This window comes from Pelodiscus sinensis, chromosome 21 (genome assembly GCF_052426305.1).
Source record: "Pelodiscus sinensis isolate ZL-2025 chromosome 21, ASM5242630v1, whole genome shotgun sequence".
In the NCBI taxonomy this organism is placed as follows: Eukaryota; Metazoa; Chordata; order Testudines; family Trionychidae; genus Pelodiscus; species Pelodiscus sinensis.
Window position 1 is genome coordinate 17,033,147 of NC_143072.1, and position 24,545 is coordinate 17,057,691.

At 52.2% G+C, this 24,545-nt stretch overlaps 1 protein-coding gene across 7 annotated transcripts in view; it reads right to left on the reverse strand.

The window, feature by feature from the left end:
• Positions 1-24,545, reverse strand: part of SGSM2 (small G protein signaling modulator 2) — a 168,214-nt gene that overhangs the window by 125,521 nt on the left and 18,148 nt on the right. For all 7 annotated transcript variants that reach the window (XM_075904864.2, XM_089772152.1, XM_089772156.1 and 4 more), the window contains one exon: positions 13,228-13,303. In XM_075904864.2, the coding sequence (XP_075760979.2) occupies positions 13,228-13,303 (76 nt within the window). The remainder of the gene's footprint in view (positions 1-13,227; positions 13,304-24,545) is intronic.

A 24,545-nucleotide genomic window follows, 5' to 3' on the forward strand; every position in this document is an offset into this window, starting at 1 on the left:
ACATCTCACTAATCCTACAACCCTTGCTTGATGCAAAGGGCAAATAAGGGCAGCAAGATCATGTCCTAATGTAGTTTTATTGATACTGTTTTATAGTTAATTTCACCCCCTGGAACAGCTAACAACTGCTACGCAGCAGGATGTTCCTGAGACACATTAACTTTGTTGTAACAAGGAATTTTATCATATTCCAAGCAGTTATGTAACAAGGAGTTTTATCATACCATAGCTCAAGTGTTTTAGAGGCGATTATACACAGTTATTCTCAGTGACATCATCTTCTATGGCCCAAATCCCCAGGAACATTTTTCTCTTTTACTCAGACAAACTTGTGGAAGCCAATGGGATTTCTGTCCCAGTAAGGCTCTCAAGGATGGTGGCTAGAAATCCCAGTACATGCCATAAATCAATGTGTAATTATCCTGTAAAGGCACCAGCTTAGTTATTAGGCAAATCTGAGCCCTTTTTCCTATATCCAGGAAGTTGCTGCAACAGCATCAAACCTCATGGAGTTTAATAATAAACTCAGTAATAAACCATCAACTCAGCTTGCCCTGCCATGAAGAGGCTGCCAGCACAAAGACCGAGCCTTCAGCTTCCAAATATGTTAAACTGGATTCAGAAATCAAGAAACAGAATCAGTCAGTTTCCTCCAATCAAGCTCACAACCTTAAAGTACATTTGCTGCAGAAGGAAGCAAGAGCCAATATCGAACCCAATAAGAAACAAGCCAAGCATAAAGGAATGCTTGTCTCTGTGCAAACTGAGCCAAATCTTATTTGCTCAGTGCAGTGTTTTAAAAGCTAACAGATGACGGAATAAGACAACTGAATAAAATCTCCGCAAGGCACACAATGGAATGGAAGCAGCTGCTCTCCCAAGTGAATATATGTGATAAGAGTAAAGGTGAGTGCGAATCTCAAACTAAATATCTAAAGGGAGAAGAGAGTAGGGAAATCCAGACTACCCTATTTTGAAGGTCCTCATTCTACTAACACTGATCTGGACACATATGAATTCTTTCCTAGCGAATGTAGAATACTCGTTCTTTACAAAATTCTATATAAAAAGGAATAATAATTTTTTCGATTGTGTGAAAAGTAGAGCTGGAGATCAGATTTTCTGGCAGAACCAGACCAACTCCCGAGAACCCAACCTACCAAGTTTAAGTTTACACACACTTAAACCTACAGCACTCCAGAAAATCTTTCTGCCTAATATTATTTCCATTACAGGACCAACCAGAGAACTAGATTTGGAGTCCTGCCCTGCTGGGCACTGTACAAACATGGAACAGCTCCTGCCCTTGAGAGCTTTCAGTCTGGGGATGTTTTCTTTTTCAGCTGCTAAAATGCTACTCAAACTTTCCAGCCTGACTCATTCCCCCTCCATGACATACTGCAACAGCTCCTGCCAGTTCAAGAGCTGTGGGTGGAGTAAACGCAACCAAAATCTCCAGTGCTGGCATCATTCATTTCTTCCCCATGAATGAAGCTCAGAAAGACGCCGCTGCTAGCAAGCTTGGTTTTTGTGTTCCTTTAAGAAATATTATTCCTGCCCCGCTGTGTGCATCATTAGGCCACGCACGCTACTGTGTCAGTACAAAGTGTGCTGCTCTAGGAGAGCAAAGCTTTGAGTCACGTAACTGGAGGTCTAAAAACCAGATGAGATCAAAGCAAAAGGGCATCACGGGGCTATAAATAGGTTGGAAAACACATGCATCTACATCCAGCCTGTTCAAAACGGTGACTCTGTCAGGGCTGGCTTTTTTGTTAGGCAGAGCATACAGAAAAACGTCATCTCGCAGATAACACGGTCACAATAACCCCCTTCCGAGTGGTGCGGGCTAGGTCCCTACTGAATAGCACGGAGGGGTAGGTAACCAAATCTCTGGGTTGAAATGTTGGCCCAGGGGAGCTGTCCCTGGTCCTGGATCACAGCATCTTTATGCTGTTTATCCTCCTGAGCTCCTCTGCGAAGCAGCTCCAGTGCTCTGAACCAGCAGGGCCTGACCAAGAGACATCGTCACAACCAGTTGAACCAGGAATAGTTCATCCGTTGGGCTCCATGATGGCACAAGCAAGATCGTGGAAACCCAGCAAAGCTCTGGAAGCTTGTTCTCTGCTCCCAGACCCAAACCACACACTGCAAGAAACAAGGACAGAGGCCTCTGTTCCCAGGCTCTGTTGCAATTTGTTTGAGAAGCTGAGCATTTAGGGCAGGGTTTCTTAAACTTTTTAAGACTGAGGAACACTAAAGATTTTTTGTTGAGGAAAAAAAGGTTGCCTGCCCCTTTAAGGGCAGCCATTTTGAACTGAGTTCTCCGCAGCACACCAGTGTGCCACAAAACACAGTTTAAGAAACACTGATTGAGGGGCCCTAATGCTTTTGAACCTCTGAAGCACATGCATATTCCACCTGAGCATGTGGGAACTTTGCTATCTGTATTCATGTCAAGGTCCAGCAGAAGCAAAGCCTTAAATGCCTGCCCTGAAACTTCAGAACTACAGAAATTATCATTAGTAGTACAGAAAAATATATGGGGCCCATCATGCTAATGGGCAGCGCAAATACAGTCTCTGCCCCAAAGTGCTTACAGTACAATACAAGCAGCGAATTCAGGATCTCTCTGAATAAGGGTATGTCTACACTAGAAAGTTAGTTCGAACTAACGGACGTTAGTTCGAACTAACTTTCCTATGCGCTACACTAGCGCTCCGTTAGTTCGAACTTAATTCGAACTAACGGAGCGCTTAGTTCGAACTAGGTAAACCTCATTTTACGAGGACTAACGCCTAGTTCGAACTAGCTAGTTCGAACTAAGGGCTGTGTAGCCCTTTAGTTCGAACTAGTGGGAGGCTAAGGCTTCCCAGGTTTCCCTGGTGGCCACTCTGGCCAACACCAGGGAAACTCTATTGCCCCCCTCCCGGCCCCGGAGCCCTTAAAGGGCCATGGGCTGGCTACTCACTTTGTGCCAGTTGCAAGGCTGCCAGCACCCGTGCCTGCACAGCCTGCACCTGCCACAGGATGAGCCAGCCATCCGAGGGCTCCCAGCCCTCCACTGCTCCCCACGACCAGCCTGGCGGCTCCCGGGAGCCTGCCCGGGGGCGCAAAAGGCGGGCGCCCGCCTGGTCAAGTGCGGAGATCGTGGACCTCATCGAGGTTTGGGGGGAAGCCTCAAATGTCCACGATCTCCGCACTAGCCACCGGAACGCGGCCGTCTATGGACGCATGGCTGCCAGCCTGGCTGCCAGGGGCCACCAGCGCAGCCGGGAGCAGGTGCGCTGCAAGATTAAAGACTTGCGGCAGTCCTACTCCCGGGCCTGCCTGCCAGAGGCTGACCCGGAGGCCTGCCCCCACTTCCATGCCCTGGACCGCATCCTGGGGCCTCATGCCGTCCCTGCCCCCCGGGACGTGATTGACCCCGGGGCAGAGGGACCGCTCCTGGACACCGAGGAGGAGGAAGAGGGCTCTGAGAGCCAGGAGCCTGCCGCCAGCCTGCCCAGGACCCGGGACCCCCGAGGCACCCCACAGAGCCGCTCGCCTGCATCATCAGAGGCCGGGGAGGCGTCCACCTGTGAGTACCCTCGTGTTCCCCTTATGTGTACGGGGGGCTGGGGCGAGAGGGAGCCCCGGGACCGTGCGCCTGGGCCTTGCCCACTACGGAGCAGCAGCTGGGGATCCTGCAGGGGCCCTGGCCTTGCAGAGGGGAGCTGGGTTTCACACACCTGGGCCCCTGGGGTAATTGACCGCTGGTCTTCTTGCACCACAGCTGCAGCACCGGGGACTGCAGGGCGCACCACACCGCCTGCAGCAGCCGCCCGCGCCCGGGCAAGCAGGACAGCCAGGAACCAGGAGGACTACCAGAGGCGGCATCTCCGGTTCCTGGACCGACAGCTCCGTCTCCAGGACCACTGGGTCCAGGAGGACCTCAGGCTGCGCCAGAGGAGTCTGGAGGCCCTGGAGGAGCAGGGCCGTGCCCTGCGAGGCCACCTCCAGAGCCTGCTAGACCGCTTTCCATTTCCTCCTCCCCCTGCTCCCCCTCTTGCTCCCCCTCTTGCTCCCCCTGCTCCCCCTGCTCCTCCTGTTCCTCCTGCTTCCGCTCCTGCTTCCGCTCCTGCTTCATCCACACCCCCTGTCCTCTCTGCCCCCCCCTCCACAACCATTCCCCACCGACGCCCCCGGACCCGCAGTGTGGCGAGACGGGAGAGGCACCCAGACTCCCACCCCTGAGCTTTCCTTTCCCTTCCTCCCTTCCCTCCCCTCCCCTTCCAGCTCCCTCGTCCCAGGTTTCCCCCTCCCTTCTCCCACCTTCATTCCTCCCTCCCCCACCCCAGTTCTCTGAAATAAACAGACGTTTTTGTTTGAAAAACAGGTGTCTTTATTGTACAGTAGATAGGGAGGGGAAAGGGGAAGGGGGGGGGGGTAGGGTGGAAGAAGGCCCCGGTGGGGCATGCAGGGAGAGGTCAGTCCTCCTCCTCCTCCACCTGGAAGCTCTCCCGCAGGGCTTCCCGGATCCGGATGGCCCCCCGCTGGGCTTCCCGGACGGCGGTGGTGCGGGGCTGACCGTAGTGTCCAGCCATGCGGTCAGCCTCAGCCATCCAGGCTGGCAAGAAAGCCTCCCCCTTCCGCTCACACAAATTGTGGAGCACACAACATGCCGCCACCACGGGAGGGATGTTGTGCTCGGCCAGGTCCAGACGGGTGAGGAGGCATCGAAAGCGGGCTTTCAGTCGCCCGAAGGCCCCCTCCACCACGATGCGGGCCCTGCTCAGCCTGTTATTGAAGGCCTGGCGGGAGGGATTGAGGTGCCCCGTGTAGGGCTTCATGAGCCAGGGCTGCAGTGGGTAGGCGGCATCCCCCACCAGGCAGACGGGCATGTCCACGTCCCCGACCCTGATGTGGCGGTCGGGGAAGAAGGTCCCGTCCTGCAGCCGCTGGCACACGGAGGAGTTCCGGTACACCCGGGCGTCGTGTGCTTTGCCGGACCAGCCCACATTTATGTCCGTGAACTGTCCCCGGTGGTCACACACGGCCTGCAGGATGACGGAGAAGTACCCCTTGCGGTTCACGTACCGGGACGCCTGGTGTTCTGGGGCACGGATGGGGATGTGCGTCCCGTCGATGGCCCCCCCGCAGTTGGGGAAGCCGAGGGCGCCGAATCCCCGGATGACGGCATCCGGGTCGGCGAGGCGGACCACCCTGCGGAGCAGCACCCGGTTGATGGCCTTGACCACCTGCGGAGAGAGACACAGCAAAGCGTCAATCAGTGGGGCGCCCGGGTGGCTGGGAGCGTGCGTGCCCTGGCAGTGCCCCGCGCCCCACTCCCGGAAGCAACCCCCCTGGCGGCGTGTAGTACGGCCGGGACAGCCCGACCCCTCCGGTGCGGGGCGCCTTCGCCTCCTCCCGCCCCCCCCTTTGTCCCTGGGGCGGCCCATCCCCTCCTCGCAGCCCCCCTCCCCCCCGGCTCGGTGGCCGACGAGCGCCGTACCTGCATGAGCACTGCTCCGACAGTGGATCTCCCCACGCCGAACTGGTTCCCGACGGATCGGTAGCTGTCCGGCGTGGAGAGCTTCCAGAGGGCGATGGCCACCCGCTTCTGGAGGGGGATGGCGGGCCTCATGCGAGTGTCCCTTCTTTGCAGGGCAGGGGCGAGCCACTCGCAGAGCTCCAGGAAGGTGTCCCTCCTCATCCTAAAGTTCTGGGTCCACTGTCGGTCGTCCCAGTGCTCCAGGACGATGCGGTCCCACCAGTCGCTGCTGGTGTCCAGACGCCAGATGCGGCGGGGCACGCCGGTGCCGGGGCGCCGCCGCGGCTCCTCCATGGCCCCCAGGGCGGCCAGGCGGAGAGGCAGGGGGCTGACGTTCCCCAGGTGGTGCCAGGCAGCCTCGAGCCATTGCTGGCAGGCTTGCAGTAGCAAGTCCAGAACGTGCACCAGAAGGTGCAGGGCGAGCCGTGGCTCCATGTTGCCACCTGCGGCAGTCCCCCCCGAAGGGAAGCACCGACACAGACGGGCACAGAGACCGACGCTTTGCTGTCCCTCGGAAAGGTTGGCAAGCAAGCAGGAAAAGCTGAGAACCGGCTGTCCAGGGGGGGGTCCCTTTAAGCACGAGCCTCAGATAGCCTCAGACAGCAGCCACACAAAGCAACTGCTGACCTGATGCCCTGCCAGAACCGGTTTCAGCTGCCCTTAAATGCCCCCCTGCGTCCAATCAGTGTGGACGCGCTAGTTCGAACTAGCAAAACGCTAGTTCGAACTAGTTTTTAGTTCTAGATGCGCTAGTTCGAACTAGCTTAGTTCGAATTAACTAATTCGAACTAAGTTAGTTCGAACTAGCGCTGTAGTGTAGACGTACCCTAAGAGATGCACAGGGAAAGATCATGTGAGGCAGGTTTTTATTGAGATCTGGATTAGCACAGCTCCTCATAAAACTCACTTTATCTTCTTCAATCAGTGCATTTAAGACACGGGGCCAGATCTTTAGCCAAGAGAAGTGTGTGTAGTTCTAATGAGGTGACTTGGTGTGGCTCCATACACATCAGCTGAACCATGTAATCTGCCTTTTTACATTTCCTGTGGAGACAGCTGTACCACGTCGCTAGACAGAACCATGAATGTTGCGTTGTACAGCTTGAGCCAACCAGCAGTATCAGCTCCAACCAGATTTCATTCATCCATTTGAAAACGTATTCAGGCATTCTCAAGGGCTAAAATCCCCGACCCATTGGGACAATCTGCCTCCCTGCACCCAGCATCAGCAATTCAACAGGCCTCTGGGGAATTCCACAGGGATTCTCAAAAGATACAGCACGAGGGTGGCACTCTCCAGACTCAAGCAGGCTCCAGGACCTTGACATTCCCTCTCCACAAGGAGAGAGGAGACAACCAGGGGATCCATGTCGTGGCAGCCAGTCCGGCCTCATGCCCAGAGAACAGCGGCACCAGCAGTCGCTAGGGATCTGAGTTCTACACTACACCGGGGAGTTCCGTAGAGTGAAATTCTTCCCCTGGAAGCCCTTAAATGAGGAACAATGAGTCCACCCCCCAACCCCTCACAGGGTTTATTCCACACCCTGATGCCTGTTGATCCCCCACACAGTGGTTCATGGTCACTGACACAGTGATAGGGGCCCTACCCTGCCCTCCAGACGTTGGCCTATGCTAAAATGGCCCAAAGCTGCTCTTCAGGCAGCCTCTCCGTGCATCCATCCATTCAGCACAACCAAGAGAGCCGGCTAAACACTACCTGCATGGTGGGGGAAGGATCTATCTGCAACGGACTCTCTTGCACTCCTCCTGTGGGCTCTGAAAAATACCTCCATGCTGCACGTCCCACCTACCCCATGCAGAATGAGCAGGGTTTGGGGAGACAAAGCATATGAGGGAAGGAGCATGGGTTTGCCAAGTCACACAGCCTCTTGTAGCCGCTCAAGGTCTAGCAAGACTCGCCTTGCATTTAGCACACTACATGCCAAGGACCAAAAAGCAAACAGTGTATTTAGAGAGGCTCTCGTTAAGCCCAGCTTTGCAGGAGCGTAAAATGATTCACAAGTACCCTATAGCTATAAAAAGAAGATTCGCGGCAAGTGACTCACCTACTGAGTTTTAAATAGAGGGAGAATACATCTCCTGGAAACAGACAGCGCTGGAAAACCCAAGGCAGGGCCCAGCCAGGCCCTGTTTAGCCAAGTCTGTTGGAAACACTGTGACATTTCTCTACTCAATTAGCTAAGGTGATATCAAAACACCCTGCTTCCCCTACTCCTTGTACAGAGATAATTATCCTCTCTTCTTACATTCAAAGCAGCAGCGCCGCTTCAAGTCCAAATACTTTCTTAGGCTAATCAAGACTGTCTAGCAACAGCAAGCTGGCTAATGAAGTGTTTCTCACTCCTTAGTCCTGTCACAATATCACACATATTCAGAACAAGAGCCCAGCTGGAGATGGGGGACGGTGACAGGAATTTTTAACAGTGTCGCTTAATTTCAGGGGAAGGATTTATCAACTACTAACAGTTGCCTTTTCTCCCCTTCACGCAGACATCACCCTGGCTAATATTCCTCTGCGGTGCAGGAATACAAACTGGGTAGCACGCCAGGCAGTCGCTGTGAAAAATGAGAGATGACTTACAAGTATAAAATATGCATCACATGGTTCTAGCCCTACCTATGTTGAGTGGTACATGGACTATACACAACATTTCACGGTCCAAGCCTCAGCCAAGATCAGGGGCTTGTGGCTAGTGCTTAGAATTTTTGTCACGTGCCTCATGCTATTTGGCACTACAGTGTAATCTTAAAAGTCGAGCGTCTAGAGCCATGGGAGTACACAAGAAACTTGGCTGCCATTTTTTTTTAAATTAAGCAACCGTCTAGGCCCTCCTGGCTGCAGCAAAAAGGTGATTCCCCGAAAGCAAATAAAAACAACCCCAACTTTACTTTTTCTAGTTCTCATGATTTTTCAGGCCTGACTCCTTGATTTTTTTTAAAGGTCTAGGCTTGCTTGGCAGGACTGCTACTGTGCAAAATGCTGTAGATAGACAGAGTGAGAAGAAGTCCCTGCCCCAGAAAACTTACAGATGAAGGCTCCCCTCCATGCTACCAAGTAAACCCATGCTAACTCCCACTGAAGTTGGCAGGAGTCAGCCAACAGGGTGTTGGAGCATTGGGGTCTATGTGGACAAGGCAGGCAAAGGGAAGAAGAAGAAACTAAAATAGCATCCACTGGGGTCTCCATGTAAAGAATTCGGACAATTATTTAAAATGCAGGTACCCACTAACAGTGGCCAACAAACACACCAGGCCCCTGGGCAAGGCAGGGGGAGGGGCTAGCTCCATGCCCCCAGAAGGGGCTGGGCCTTGGGTGGAAGGGGTGGGGCTCCAACAGCCATTTCAAGGGTCCGTGGCTGTGGCCGCTGCCACTGCTGCACTGGCGGTGGCGGCCGAGAGCCCTGTTGGCCTTTTTGCCCCTCCTCCTTGGTGGGCTTGCCCACTACACAGAGCCTCCAAGAGCGACAGCTGCAAACCCACCCCCTGCAAAAGTCAGAGCTACAGTGCCCCAGCCGCAAACCAAAGAAAGAGCGGGGTCTAGCAAACACATAGTTAAGGACTTGGCCTACGGCAGGGAAGTGGCGGGATGGGGGGAGGGGAGGGGGAAGAGAGGAGGGGAGTAACCATGGATACACCAAGGAGCGGATTCTGACCTGGAGGAGGGGTGTAGGGTCTGGGAGGAGGCTGTGACCCAGAGTAGGGGTACGGGGGGGGGGGGGGAGGGGGGCAGAGAGTTCCAGGGGAGGGAGGGGCTGGGAGGCGCTTACCTAGATGGATCCTGGCGAGCAACCCAGTGGGACCTTCAGTCAGGCTCCCTGCTCCACGTGTGCTCCCTGCACATTGTGTTCTTCTGGGCGGGGAGGGGGACAAGGGGAGGGGCACTTCACACGCTGCCTGTGCCACAAACTGGCCAATGGGAGCTGCACAATTGTGCTAGGGACGGAAGTATCATGTGCGGGGCTCACGGTGTTTAGTAAAGGATAGGACCCCTGCAGCTGGCTGCTTTGAGCAGTGCGTGGGTGCACAGGAAGCCTGCCTGAGGCTCTTGCTGGGCCGTGGGACAGTGGAAGGCTGGATTTGGTGGTTTGCCAGCCCCTGAACTAAAGCCTCACCCAGGTGATTAAATGTAGCCAATGATACGGATCTTCAATAACCATAAAGGAAACAGAGACAAGAACGTGTCAGTCCAGTGGGCCCCAGCATCAATACAGCAGTTGTCACACAGCTTAATGCATAACTGGGCTGAGGAGACCGATATAAGGACATAAGGTATTTATCTGGCCACCATTGCCGTATTATGTAAGCACCTCAGGACTTGTAATGTATGATTCTAGAATAAGTTCATAGAGGAGAGATCCATCAATAACTATCAAAGATGCAACCCCCCATGCTCTGGGAATGTTGAACTGCCAGGAACCAGACCTTGGTCAAGTCACTTATTCTCTCTGCGACACAGGTCATTTGATAACTGCACCGTTCTGTGGATTCCCTCTGCAGCATCCGGCACTGGCCAGTGTCGAAGACAGGCTGGCTAGATGGACCACTGGCCCGGCTCTGTATGGCCACTCGTATGTTCTTGAGGAAACAACACCAGTGGAGACAAAGCATGTGTCTAAGTGTCTCCCTTAGATCATGAGCAGCTATTCAGATACATCATGCATAACATGCCCCATTTCACTCACAGTCATGGAAAGTAAGATGTGCCAAAGAAAAACTGAAAATTGTGTAGCAAAATGGTTGCTGTAGGCGTCAAAAACCTTCCCTAATTTTTACTACAGGTTGAACCTCTCTGGTCTGGCACGATTTTAGTGCCCACTTATGATGGGTATGGCCAAGTTTCCCACAGTCCCACAAAATTTGTTTACAGCCACCAGTCCTGGCTCTCAGTGTTCTGTGTTGTTCTCTAGCTCTAATTTACCTGTAAATGTCTTCTAAGAGCCCAGTCAGCAGTGGAAGTGTTGGTAATGCTGCTAGACAACATCGACCTCCTGTGATTCAGGAAATTCTCTGGTTCAGCACCAGTCAGGTCTTGAAGGTGCTGAACTAGAGAGGTTCAACATGTATTTCTACTCTAGAAAGATCAATCGCACCATTTGGAAAGATCTTTCAGGCCAGACTCTGCCACCTTACTTGTACCGACTAGCACCTTACTCCTCAAATAGTGCTAGTGGAGCAACGGAACTACTTGTGGATGATGGTACTTTTAATGGGAATACAGGCACTCTTCGGCTACGTCTATATTAGCAAGATTTTGCGCAAATACTCTTTAACGCAAGAGTTTTTGCATTAGAGTATTTGAGTAAGAGAGCGTCTACACTGGCATGTGCTTTTGCCAAGAGCATCCGTGCCAGTGTAGACGCTCTCTTGCGCAAGAAAGCTCCGATGGCCATTTTAAACATTGGGCTTTCTTGCGCAAGAAATTGATGTTGCCTGTCTACACTGGCCTCTTTACGCAAGAGGGCTTATCCCTGAGCGGGAGCGTCAGAGTATTTGCACAAGCAGCACTGATTTTATACATTAGAACATCAGTGTTCTTGCACAAGTACTTGCGGCCAGTGTAGACAGGTGGCAAGATTTTGCACAAAAGGAGACGCTTTTGCGCAAAAACTTGCCAATGTAGATGTAGCCTCTAAGTTACAAACGCCCGGCTTATGAACATCCACAAACAAAAGCTCACCTGCAGCCTCAGGCATGGCCGTCCTTAGGATTTATGGGGAGATGACGATTTGAGAGAGATGTGATTCTATCATCTTCACCACCACACTAATCTTTTTAAAGCAAATTTTAAACTTAGGTCCTGCCGACTGGTACAGTCAATTCAGAAACTGACAGTCTATACCTGGGGTTGGCAAATGCCTGTTAAATGGCTTCATTACCACTGGAATGACTCTTTCACAGTTTCAATGTGCTGCTAATAGCTCTACCAGGCTTCTTCACTTTTAAGTTAACTAGACCCACTTCAGAGGAAGCAGAGCTACAGAATAGGGATAGGAAGAGACAGGTGGTGGACACTAAGGCTATGTCTACACTACAGAGTTGGGTTTTTTTCCTTCAGAAAAACAGTCATTTTTCCGAAAAAACTTCACTTATGTCCACACTGCAATCGCATTCTTTCGGGGGGGGGAGGGGAAATCAAAAGAACAGGAGGGTTTTTTCCGACATTGGTAAACCCCTTTCTATGAGGAAGAAGCCTTTTTCTGAAAGAGCTCTTTCGGAAAAAGGCATGTGTGGACGGGGAAGAGGAGTTCTTGCAAAGAGGAGGCAAGAGGAAAAAGCACAGGTGCCCTGGTGGCCCCTCCATCCATAGCTGAAATGCAAGATAGCGTCCACACTGAATGGACGCGATCTTTGAAAAAAGCAGATCTTTTTTCAATGCACTTTGGCAGTTTGGATGTGCTCTTTTGGACAAAGTGATTTCGGAAAAGCTCTTCTGGAAAAGCTTCTTCCGAAAGAAGCCTGCAGTCTAGAGTAGCCTAAGACCCAGCGGTGCCCCACATTTTTGGATGCCCTACGTAGATGTGTATTCTGCGTATGGATAAGGATGGCCCTGGCCTCAGGGGAGCAGCAAGAAGTGCAGATTGTGGTAAGCGGCTCAAGTGCTGACCAGAGGACTCCAGAGGAGCAGGGGGCGGTTGAGCAGCCAGTGGCTGGAAGGAAGCGGCTCTTTAGAGGGGAAACTGCTGCTTCTCTTCATCCGCCAGCTGCACAGCCACCTCCTGGGCCTTCAGAGTCCTCCAGCCTGTGCTTGCGCCATTCGCCACCTCCAGGTGAGCAGGGGTTGGGTGTAGCCTGTGGAAGAGGGGGGTGACCAGGGGATGAGTTTGACTGCAGGAGCTGACACAGAGCCCACAAGAGGGAGCAGGACAGTGGCCTGAGGATGCCCCTAAAATCTCCTTCAGAATCTCCCCGGTGCCTTTGAAAAATCTCTGCCTAGACCGACACGCACAAAAATATCAGGCAGGACAGAAGTGTGAGGGTCCTCGTTGTGAGTAAAGCTACAACTCCCAAGCTATCCCGATCTTGCAAACATACAGGTCACTTTTCAGGAGACCTACTCAAGTTTCTTCACACCCCGCTTCTAAGGCAGCAAGACTGTTTACCAGCAATATTCAGCGCACCCCCAGCCTTTGTATTCTCAAAGTGCCAGACTAGCCAGCCTTTTTCACAGCAGTCATATAACGGGGAGGTGGGGCTGTCCTTACTGTACAGATGGAGAAACTAGCACGACATGGTAAATAACTTGTCCAAAAATTATTTTCTGTTCTTGGTCCACTAATCTGCACTGCCTCCTGCTCTGTTGACTGGTTGTGCCTGGCACTATACAAACATACAGTGCCCCACAGAATTTACAGTCTAAACAGAGAACACAGACAAAGGATGGGAAAAGAAAGAGAGAAAAGTGACTTGCAGCAAGTCAGGAATCAAGCCAGTCTGCTCCATCCTGCCTCAAAGCCCAGGCACAGGACCACGGATAATGGGGTATGTACTACTGCCATGCAAACATAAAAGGGGCTAAATATGAGGTCACTGGCAGGAGGATGGGGCATTTCTTGACTTTTAGAGCATTCAGCTCTCTGCTTTTGCAATGCTCCTACAGGGGAGCAAGCATGGATTTAATAATGCAATTAAGACGACAGGCAATGTTAGTGGAACCCATCTGCAAATGTTGCATTTACCACATAAGGCGATGATGTGACTGCTGTCTTCGTGCACAAATTTCCTGGTGACAGCTTCTTCCATTATCTGCTTTACCTGAAAGAAAAGACAAAGCATATTGACCGGGTGGATTTTACATGCTGGTTCCATCAACTCTGTGGAAGGAGAGTCCAAGGCGGATTATTTTCCTTCTTACAAAGATCAGACGTTTACCTTGACTTGAACGGTTTCCGTACTTGTCACTGCAGGCATTGTGCCAGGATTCATTTCTATGTCCCAGGACAACTGAAATGCCCTTAAATGTGTCACCCCAGCTGCATATCAGCAGCAAGCTGAAGGACAGGAGACAGGAACACCTACAGCAGTGGTTTTCAAACTATGGGTCGTGACCCAGCACTGGGTCATGGAATGTCAGGCACTGGGTCTCGTTGCTGCAGGGGGATCAGGTGACCAGTGGGGGCGCTAAGGCAGCTCCCTGCCTGTTCTGGCACCACAGACTGTGCTGCACCCCAGAAGTGGCCACAAGCAGACCCAGCTCCTAGATGGGGGATGGGGGAGCACACAGGGCTCCGTGCACTGTCCCTGCCTCGAGCACTAGCTCCGCACTCCCATTGGCTGGGGACCGGCTGCTGGCTGCTTCTGGGGCGCAGCATAATCTGTGTGCCTTAACACCCCCGCTGCACTGCTGACCGGGAGTCGCTGTGGCTAAGTCCCTCCTGCCCCAGCCCTGAACCCCCTCCTACAGCCCCACCCCGGAGCCCACACTCTAGTCAAATGATGTTGGGTCGTGGGCATCAACAATTTTCTTCAACTGAATCATGAGAAAAAAAGTTTGAAAACCGCTGGACTAAAACGCCAGGTGCAGTCCTGCAGAGGTGCTGGGGAGGTAGCCAACGATTCCTCAGCAGCTTTGCTGCACCGTAGAGCCAAACACTACCTCCCACCCTGGATCCTTAGGCTTGCGAATGACAGGACGGTAGGCCAAAGAGACTGGGAAGCAAAGGGTTCACCACCCCACGCTGCTCTCTGGTGTTGATGGGGTGGGACCTGGGGCTATCACACAGAAGACAGCTGGTCCAGTGTTTAGGACTAGTCTTGGAGCTGGAAACCCAGGCAAGGCTTCCCGAGGGGATGCGTCTCCACCGCACTCAGAAATGTGACGGCAACGTATCTCAGGCAGCTTCGGTCCAGCTAGCGAGAATAACAGTAGCAACAATGCCATGGCAGCATGCGCTAGCCGCTTGCTTGAGTACATCCCTGGGGCCCGGCCAGGGCTGCCGCAGCTTCATCGCTATCGTTATTGGCGCTGGCCAGATCACAACTAGCTCAGGTACGTCTACACACGCTCTGGGCACAGCCCTGACTGCGGTACAGAGGAACCCCTCGCCTCAGATTCACTCCCATCTGCCCCCGTCAGGGACAGAAACGAAGTTTGGCTGACGCAGGAGAGAGATGCAGCCACCACAGCTCAGCACGAGCTGGAGTCCACTCCCACGTATGTTTACACAGGGACACCTGTGCAAACCCACCGAAAGCAGGGCCTGCCGTGACGAGGTTGCCGAGGTGCCACAAAGTGGCATGGGGCCTCTGGAGCCTTTATTACAACAGACGATGAAGGAGAGGAAAAGCACCCAGCTTGACTATCAGACCCCAGGTTGAGTCTGCAGGACTAGTAAGTTAGAAGAGACTTTTTTTGGGCAATAATCAAACTCCTTAAGGAAGCCACTGAGAGACAATTTGTACCAATCCCCGCCGAACAGGAGAAATACATTTTAAAGCAACGATGGGCAACCTAGGCTAGTGAGTGGGCCTCCTTCAGCTCAGAGGGCCGAAAGATTGTCATGACCAAGACAGTCTCCCAGGACAGGGTGGATTTGCTCCCTGTGCTGGCGTCCCTAGAATTTGCAGGATGTGCCGACTGACACTGCAGCGATGCTTGGATTGGCTGCAAAGGGAGCGCCCGACTCTCCTAGTCAGCATGGCGTGCAGTTAGCACCCACCTCACATCACCCTCACTTTACGTACGCGTCGCGTTAGTAATACTCAGGGCTCAACAAATAATGTAATCTACTCGCCTGTGGCGAGTAGATTACAACCCGGAAGAGCCGGCACAGAGCGATCTGCGCATGCGCAGAGCGCAGAACCGCGCGGCTGGCGAGCGGGGCTCACCGCCACTTGGCGAGCTCTGGTAATACTGATATGAAGGAAACGACATGGACAAAAACAGGCCCCGCCAAAGGGCTTGCGAGGCCCAAGGCAGGACGCTGGGAGCGGGGCCCCAAGCTCAGGCCAGGCCCAAGGCAGGACACTGGGAGCGGGGCCCCAAGCTCGGGCCAGGCCCAAGGCAGGATGCTGGGAGCGGGGCCCAAGGCAGGATGCTGGGAGCGGGGCCCAAGGCAGGACACTGGGAGTGGGGCCCCAAGCTCAGGAGGGGCCCAAGGCAGGACACTGGGTGCAGGGCCCAAGGCAGGATGCTGGGAGCGGGGCCCAAGGCAGGATGCTGGGAGCGGGGCCCCAAGCTCGGGCCAGGCCCAAGGCAGGACGCTGGGAGCGGGGCCCCAAGCTCAGGCCAGGCCCAAGGCAGGATGCTGGGAGCGGGGCCCACGGCAGGACACTGGGAGCGGGGCCCCAAGCTCAGGAGGGGCCCAAGGCAGGACACTGGGTGCAGGGCCCAAGGCAGGACGCTGGGAGCGGGGCCCAAGGCAGGACGCTGGGAGCGGGGCCCAAGGCAGGACGCTGGGAGCGGGGCCCACGGCAGGACACTGGGAGCAGGGCCCCAAGCTCAGGAGGGGCCCAAGGCAGGACACTGGGTGCAGGGCCCAAGGCAGGACGCAAGGGGGCGAGGCCCCGGGCCTGGCTGGTGGATGGTGAATAATCAGCAGCGCGGGACCCAAGCATGTGTCTTGCTCGCCTTGCCCTAGGGCCGGGCCTAGACAAAACCAGTGGAATCTGGCAACCCTGCTCGTGAGCAATGGCAAACAAAATGTCTCATGGGCCACACTGGGATGGGCCGCACGGAGCCTGGGGTCACAAGCTGCCCACCATGGCTCTAATGTGCCCAATGGGGCCTTTGGACAGTGAAGTCCTTAGTGCAAGTTTCCATGTACTTGCACAAACCCTTCAGAACGAGGCCTGCATTTGCCTTCCTGCACATAGCTACTTATATACGACAATTCTATCCACTGTGCTTTCTCTACCGAGCGCTGGCGTTTTTCAAACCTCCACCGACTCTCCCATCGCTCTCAGGAGACAAGCATCCTCCGAGAGGTTTCCAGTGACCTTTCAAATGTATTAGGCAGAGAGAAAAACCCGAGCGCAGGCTGACTGCAAATGGATTACGGCGAGGGGGCCAGGCAGTGACATTTTGTAGCAACAGCTCTGACAAATGCTTCCTGACACCGATCTCTTTGCAGGTGGGCTGAGTCAACAGAAGCAAGTCTATTTGAAAGGGAGGCATGCAGGGTTTCAACTGGGCAACTCCCAGAGCCAGAAAGGAAAGAAAGCAGGTGCAGCACAGCTAACGCCCACCCGCACTGCTTTGAAATTCTTTTCCCCAGACCTGCCAGAAGCAGGTTTGGGAGAAGATCTCGTTCTAGATGGAGGGAGTTTGAAATAAAATGCTAAAGCCAGGTAACAACTGCACAGATCATGCCTTATATTATTCACGTCTTACGTGCATGGCTAAGTGGACTAAGTGTCTCTACATGGGATAGTACAACCACACCCAGTAGGTGTGTGAGTTACACATGCATAAGATTTTATGTTTATATATGAAAGAGGGCAGTGTGGCCTACTGGATAGAGCACTAAGCTGGGAATAAAGAGACTTGGGTGCCTACTGGGAAAGCTTGGGCAAGTCTTGCTTGCACCCCAGTTTCCCCATGGGTACAGTCTCTCCTTTGTTAAGTGCTTTGAGGCCTATGGACAAAAAGCCCTATATGAGAGCTAAGTTTTACTCTGTATTGACAAAACTGAACATCTGTAATGGAAAACTTGTTCAGAGTGGGGTGTATTCTTAGTACTCACACTAGGGTAGAGCCCAAAGACTGCCTTGGAGACCAGAGTCCCGTTGTGAGAGGCGCTGTAAAAAACAGAGCAGCTGAGAGTCCCAGTCCCAAAGACCTTATAGTCTAATGAGCCGTGATGAACAAGTATTATCAACTTCATTTCCGAGAAGAGGAACTGAGGCTCCAGGCGCATTAAGGACTAGCTCAAGACCTTGCAGGGAGTCTGCCACAGAGCCAAGAATTCAGCCCCGATCTCCAGAGTCCTAGTCCAATGCATTAATCAAAGCACAATGCTTTTTCAGTATAAACACTCACAGGGGATAGATAAATGGGCAAGACTGTCTCCCATCACCACCTTCAATATTATCTCCCCCACCCCCGCCCAGGGGCCGGAGAGGAAATAATGTTGTTTATGTATTTCCACTACTTTACACCTACTTACGCTTTTATCCCCACATGAACAATTCCTCCCCTTAACAGCCAGGCACAAACCCATAATTTCCTTTTAAGTAGATCTCACTTCTCTCCTAGGATGTGCAATCGCCTTCCGCGTATTCAAAGAGTGATAAAACCACTTATCAGCCATTATTGCTCAGCGGCAGAAAGGGACGAAATGGCTTGATGACAGGCCTTCACATCTGCTGGACCATATGTTAGCTCGCTTCAATGCCAGCAATAAAAGAAGAGGAAGTTTTCAGGACGGAGAAACCCCCTGTCACCAGGCATTCCCCACCTGGGTTTGCAGACCCCAAGGAAGAGGCGTGGTTGGTGCCAGCGTCTCGGCCACCAATTCAAACTCCTCTTTGCTTTCAGATTCCGTGTCACTAGGCTCCTGCTACTTGTGATACTGTGTCCTCTCCCGCACATCTCCAAGGCAAACATAGTTCCATAGCTGCCCATCTGTTCCTGGAACACCAAGTCAGCCACGCCTCCCCACTTTCCCAATTTAGGGGGGGTCAGCTTATGATTTTGTACAGCACAGTGAGGCCAAGGTGCATGACTGGCTCCTAAATGCTAGCACAGTACCATCAATACACAACATGCTATCGGAAGCCATCAAAAAGAGCATGGAGGGGCTGTTGCTTCTGAGGCCGAAGTTTCCTTCCAGTGTTGAAAAACTTTCCAGCAAATAGGCTGCCCATAGAACACACACTCCTATCCTCTCCTTCATGAGGGAGGAATCATTGGATAACCATGGCGGGAAGCACGGAGAGGAGCGGCCATTAACATAGCTCCATGTCCGCAGCTCAGCTTTGGAGAGGAAACAATCACTCCGGGGTCCAGCAAAAGAATTAAACTCGGCTGCAGCATGTGGCTTGTCCTTGCCTGAATGTGAGATGACTTTCACAACTGGTTAACATGACCTTCTCCCTGAGTGAGCCGGGGTAGAGTTATGTGATCCACGTTGGGGGTGGAGAAGGTTTGAGAGGAGGAAGAGACATGCAGATCAGTCAGAGATTGGGAGATTTCTGAGGGGAAGGTTATAAAATGCAGAGGCAACAGATCATAGACTGGAGCAGATTAGAATCTATACTAATCTAACTAATAATGGTTAACCGGCCTGCTGCATCGTGCCATGGGTGGGGGACTGTTCAGGCCAGGCTGGGCATCAGTTATCTGGCTACCAGTAACCATCATCCAGTAAGGGTTACTGGGTAACTAGTTACCCATTTAAATCCCCACTCACAAATCCAGATGGTGATGGTGAAGGAGAAAGCTCAGATTTTAACTGTGCTCATTGAAAGAACACGCTGCTATGGAGCAGTGGCCCCATGTTACACGGAGAGGGCCCCAGTTTAGCAGAGAGAGATACTGCCCTTTTCTAGACATCCCAGCCATTCAGTTAACTAACCTGCCTGTAAAGGGCAAAACCCAGAACTAGGGGGTATCCAGGAGGTGTTGGCAGGGAGCCAGGAGAGCCACTGGGAAAAAAGTAAGAAACCTGAATCAGGAAAACAGGTTTTGCCTGCTCCCATCCTTTGTGTGAGGCAGAGCAAGAGCTGGGGAGGGACTGGAGTAAGCCTTGAGAACCAGGCACGGAACAACAAATGTAAGCAGAACAGGGAATGTTTAGTTAGATGCAATCAGGTTATTTTCTTTATTTCGGAGCTTGGTTAAATTCTGTGCGGAGCCCATGTGTGTCCCCATCCACTGTAACTGAAACTGAACGCCAGGGAAGCAATTCTTTGTGCTTTAATCTTTCTTCGGTTGCTCTGGAACACCGAACCACCAAGTACACTTTACTTAGTATGTTCTCTCTATTTTGTCAATACAATCACCTTCTTCTTTCTTTCTTTATTTTAAGACGGTGCTCTGATTCTCCTGTCCTAGAAGGCAGGAGGTTCTGTGTGCACATGCCTGAGATGGAAGGTTAGCTACTAGGAGTTACCGTTTCTTTACAAGCTCTCACCTAAGTGAGGGGTAAGGAGCTTGGGGGTACATCACAGGAAGAAATTCCCAAGTGCATCTTCTTGGGTTCAAAAGGAGGGAGGGGGAGAGTTGCATTTGGATGATGGAGGCGTGACCCTGGGGAGTTTTATTCAACAGAAGCCTTTAATAGCAGAGTATTTTAAGGTCTCTTGCAGGCCCCCACTTTCTTCACTCACAGCATCACACTGGGGAACAACCTTGACAGAGCCACTCTGGCTAAATCACTGAACACCCCTCCCTCAGCATCGCTCCCCATGCCAAGGGGATAACATGCACTTGGCTTGCCGGGCTGACATCAGGGGTGCTCAAACAATTTGTACAGTGAGGGAGCAGAGCACCACTGACTCATACTGCAAACCCGGTGCAGAATGGCAACCGCTGCAAGCCAGGGGATGCACGTGGGTGCAGTCGCGTGTGGAAAGAGCTTTGAGGATGAAGCATGCTGTGCAAGCACAAAGTGTGAACTGGGATGTGTGCACTAATGGTTACAGCTTAAAATTAGGACTCAGGAGTCCTAGGCTAGTTCCTGGCTCTGCCACAGGATGTGCTGTGTCCCCTTAGGCACAACATGGAACTTCTCTGACCTGCCATGTAGCCCTGGGCAAAATAAGAATTGCACCCCCACTCAGGGCTGGACGGGGGAGAAAGGGGAGGGAAAAGGGGTAGTTGCCCCGGGTCCTGGCAATTTAAAAGGGCCCAGGGCAACTGCAGCAGCAGCAGCCAGAACACTGTGCAGCGAGATCCAGGTGGCACTGAGGACTGGCTTGAGGAGGCGTGGTGAGGTCCAGGCAGTGCTACGGTCTGCCTGCCCTAGCCCCGCCCTTCCCACTCAAGGCCCCGCCCCTTTTCAGGGGGCAGAGCCGAGTCCCACTCACATTGCCCAGGGCCTGGCCAAATCCGTCACCACGCCTGCCACCAGTTGAGAAGATATTGGTGCATTCCTTGGACATTAGCATCACAGGGATGTGCAGTACTAATATTTATTGTGCTTGAATGGGGGCTGGCTTTGAGTGTGGGGGGGGGTACAGTTTCTAGAACAACAAGGCTCTGCTGGTGTCTCTAGATAGCTGTGTAATACTAATACACAAAAAAAGGATATAAAACCAAAATTCCTTTCCAGCCCAAGAGCACAGCTGCTACACAGTAGAGGGAATTTGGCAGTGTAAACTCAGACCTCTGATAAAAGGGGGGGGGGGGGGAGAAAACGGACACTGTGCCCCAAAAGCAGATTCTCCGAAGAGATGCTGCAATTGCCTATAATTCCATCTGCTTGCCTATCTAACCCACAATGGCATCCACAACTTCCTGCCACCAGCTGAAGCCCGTGGGCCTCGTTACACTCGTTTATCGCACGTGAACACAACTCCCTCCCTTAATGACGCAGAGTGCAGGCTCTGAACAGCGGCATCAGTTGTGCCTCTTCAAGAGACAAATCCCTCCAAAACGCTGCTTTTGCTCATTTCCGAATAGTCATTAACGAGCTGAGACCCATTCCCCAAACAACGCTACTGGATTTCATCACAAAAAGGTGGGCCCACTGGGGTAACAACCGACCAACCCACACTCTGGCGCTCTGTTATTTTTAGCTCCCGCATCATTTTCCTACCCCGTGTGTTGGAATCTAGGGCTGCTGCTAAAAAGAGATCAGCATGTGACCCCTTTTCCCCACGCCCACATGCTCAGCACAACTACTGATCTGTCAGAACTTCAGACACTAGAATCACTTTCATGTATTAGCCTTCCCAGTCTCATCAGTAGCTTTACAGAGAAAATATATTCGTCCCAGAGGATGGGTGAAGGACAAACATAGTAACTATCTGGAAAAGGGGGTACAAAGAGTAGCCAGGAAATTATAGGCCAGTCACCCTAATTTTGATACCAGTTTAGGATCTTTTGGTCTGCATTGGCATGGTGCAAGAAACAAAACCATCACACTGCAGGAGCTGATGATGAAAACCGACACATGATCCATCATCAGACCAATCCGTGGCATTTCATAAGAACAGGCAGACTGGGTCAGACCAAAGGACCAGCTAGCCCAGTGTCCTGTCTTCTGATAGTGGCCAATGCCAGGTGCTCCAAAAGGGACTGAAGAGATCAAGTGATTCCCACCAATTCCCAGTTTCTGACAGAGGCTAGGGACATCATTCCTGCCCATCCTGGCTAATAGCCATCGATGGACCTAACCTCCATGAACTTACACAGTTCATTTTTTAACCTTGTTATAGTCTTGGCCTTCACAACATCCTTCTGGCAAGGAGTTCCACAGGTTGACGAAGTTGTGTGAAGAAATACTTCCTTTCATTTTTTAAAAATCTGCTGCCTATTAATTTCATCTGAAGCCCCTTAGTTCTTATGGTATGAGAAGGAGTAAGTAACACTTCCTTATTCCCCTTCTCCACACCAGTCATGATTTTACAGCTCTCTTATCATATCTCCTCTTAGTTCTCTTTTGCAAGTAGAAAAATCCCAATCTTATTAATTTCTCTTCCTATGGCAGCTGTTCCATATCCCCCTAATTGCTTTTGGTGCCCTTTTTTTGGAATTTTTGCCAATTCCAATATATCTTTTTTGAGATGGGGTGGCCATATCTGCTCTCAGTCTTCATGATATGGGTGTATCATGGATTTATATAAAGGCAATAGGATATACTCTGTCTTCTCGGCACCTTTCTTCCAGATTCCCATTTTGAGGGCCTAGCATTGGGGGCAGCAGTTGGATGCTAAAGATTTTGCCCATGGAAGCAAGAAAATCATCTCTCCCCTGCAGGAAGGGCTGCCCTTAGAGTGACAGTATTTGAAAGAGCCATTCAGGAATCAGCCTGTCACATAAGCATCCCTCTCCCGCCCCTCCCTCTTACCTCTGCCCGCCATCCCTGCTCGCCAATGGTCTGAAAACATGTTCTCTTTCCTGTCTGGCTTGCAATATTGGTGGTTGTTCCCAACTCAAAGCCCCAGCTACTGGAGTCATGTGATTATGTGAGAATTAGGGATGTTAGCCTGTGCCCGTTTACATGATTTACCAACAAGCCTGGGCTCATTGGTTAATCCCAACAGTCTTCCCCCCCCCCACCCCAACCTGTCCTTTAAGTTGGTTCCCCATGCATACCGGCTCCCTCCAAGCCAACTGCTCCCTCTCTATAAGAGGCAGCAGTGCAGCGGGAGGGGAGGGGGAGAAAGCTTTTAAACTGACTCCCACTGAGCACTAATTCCCCCCCTGCTCTCCCATAGTTCTGCCTCTGTGGAAGGCATCCGGGGGAGTGAGGGGGCAGGAGGCTCAGCTCCCTATGCATATCAGCTCCCGCCTGCCCCCCTCACGTAAACGTGTAACCACTGAAAAATTCCGTGGTTATACGTTTCCAAAAATAAACACTTTGTAATACCCCTAGTGAGACTCTCACTCAGTTTTTTTAATTAAATCTAATTCTCTAGCCCTCCCAGTGGCAGAGCAAAACCTGGAAACGTGAATGGGCGCACCCTAAAGACTCAGGGAGCAGCGTACAAAAAGAACTATTTGATTTGCACACCAGTTTTGTGATTTATTGAACATGGCACCTGGACAGGAAACATCCGTAGGACCATCTCCTCTCAATATCCCACCCACTCAGCTGGGGCTGTTGGACAAGTCAGAAGCAGCGAAAGGTGGAGGACTGAGATCTTGTCCAAGGAGGAAGCCACCATGAGAGCTCTGAGCATGGACTCTAGCAGGCAGCTCTTCAACTAGCATCTTTAGCCTCCCCCGCCTCGTAGTGACAGCACTGTTGACTTACAAGCTTGAGGTGTGTTTGCCTTGGCAGGAACACAATACACCACATCCCTAACCTTTCCTGTTTGTGAAGTGCCAAATTGAGATCGCCTGGGGAAAAGTGACTAAGCAGGACACCACAAGGTGGAAATGAAAAGGCCAGGCTGGGTGAGCAACCCACCTTTGTGTATTCAATTTCCATCTGAAGACAAAGGCCTGCTCACCGAGAGCCAACTGGGAAGCAACATTATTCAGCACAGATGGAAAACAAAACATCTTGCGGGCCTGTGACATAGTGGGGGTGCTGCCTACCTTGTAACCTTGTTTCTGCCTGTCTGTATTGTGTTGTGTGAGATTCCCTATGACTCAGTCCAAAAGTGTATTAGCCGTAGACACCTAAGGGCCAGCCTGCGAAGATAACTCTGTTCTCAGAGAGACAAAGGGATATAGGTGGGGACTGTGACCAGGCTGGGGGGTAGGGCCTAGGAGTGGGGTTAGTCTCGGCTGGGTGGGATGAGGAGAGCAAGAAAAGGGGGTTCAGGGCCCATGATCCAGCCCTTCCTCTCAAGAGGAATAAGGCTTATGCTAACATCGATCCTACGCTACACTGTGTCCCCGAGAACCAATAAAATTTTCTACTCTACTGGCCGGCTAAGAGTCACATCTGACTGCGGATGGGTGGTGCAGGATCAGGGACCCCCCCCCCGACGTGCCATCACGGGGCCACATACAGAACCTTGCTGGGCCACAGGTTGCCCACCGCTGCTGTACACACGTCAGAGACCCTACAGACCGTACCAGCTAAGCAAACAGAGCACGGGAGAAAGGAAGGGTGGTTTGTCCCATTTTGCAAACGTGCAAACAGAGGCACGAGGCAATTAGGTGACTTGCCCGTGGTACCACAGAGAGTCTGTGACGAAGTTTGCCCCTCTCAGCCCAGACCTCCCGATTCCCAACCTCTTTCCAATTATCTGGGGTTTCCCCAAGTACGGTCTGACTTCCCTCAGAACTTACTCACCATTAAAATACAGTGAAACATTTTGATTCCCCCATTGGCTCCCTGTATTAAAAACGCAGGGCGATCGCTCCTCTCAGGTCAGAGGGATGAGAAAATAATCGCAGATCACTGCCAAAGGCCACCCACAGCACAAATCAGCC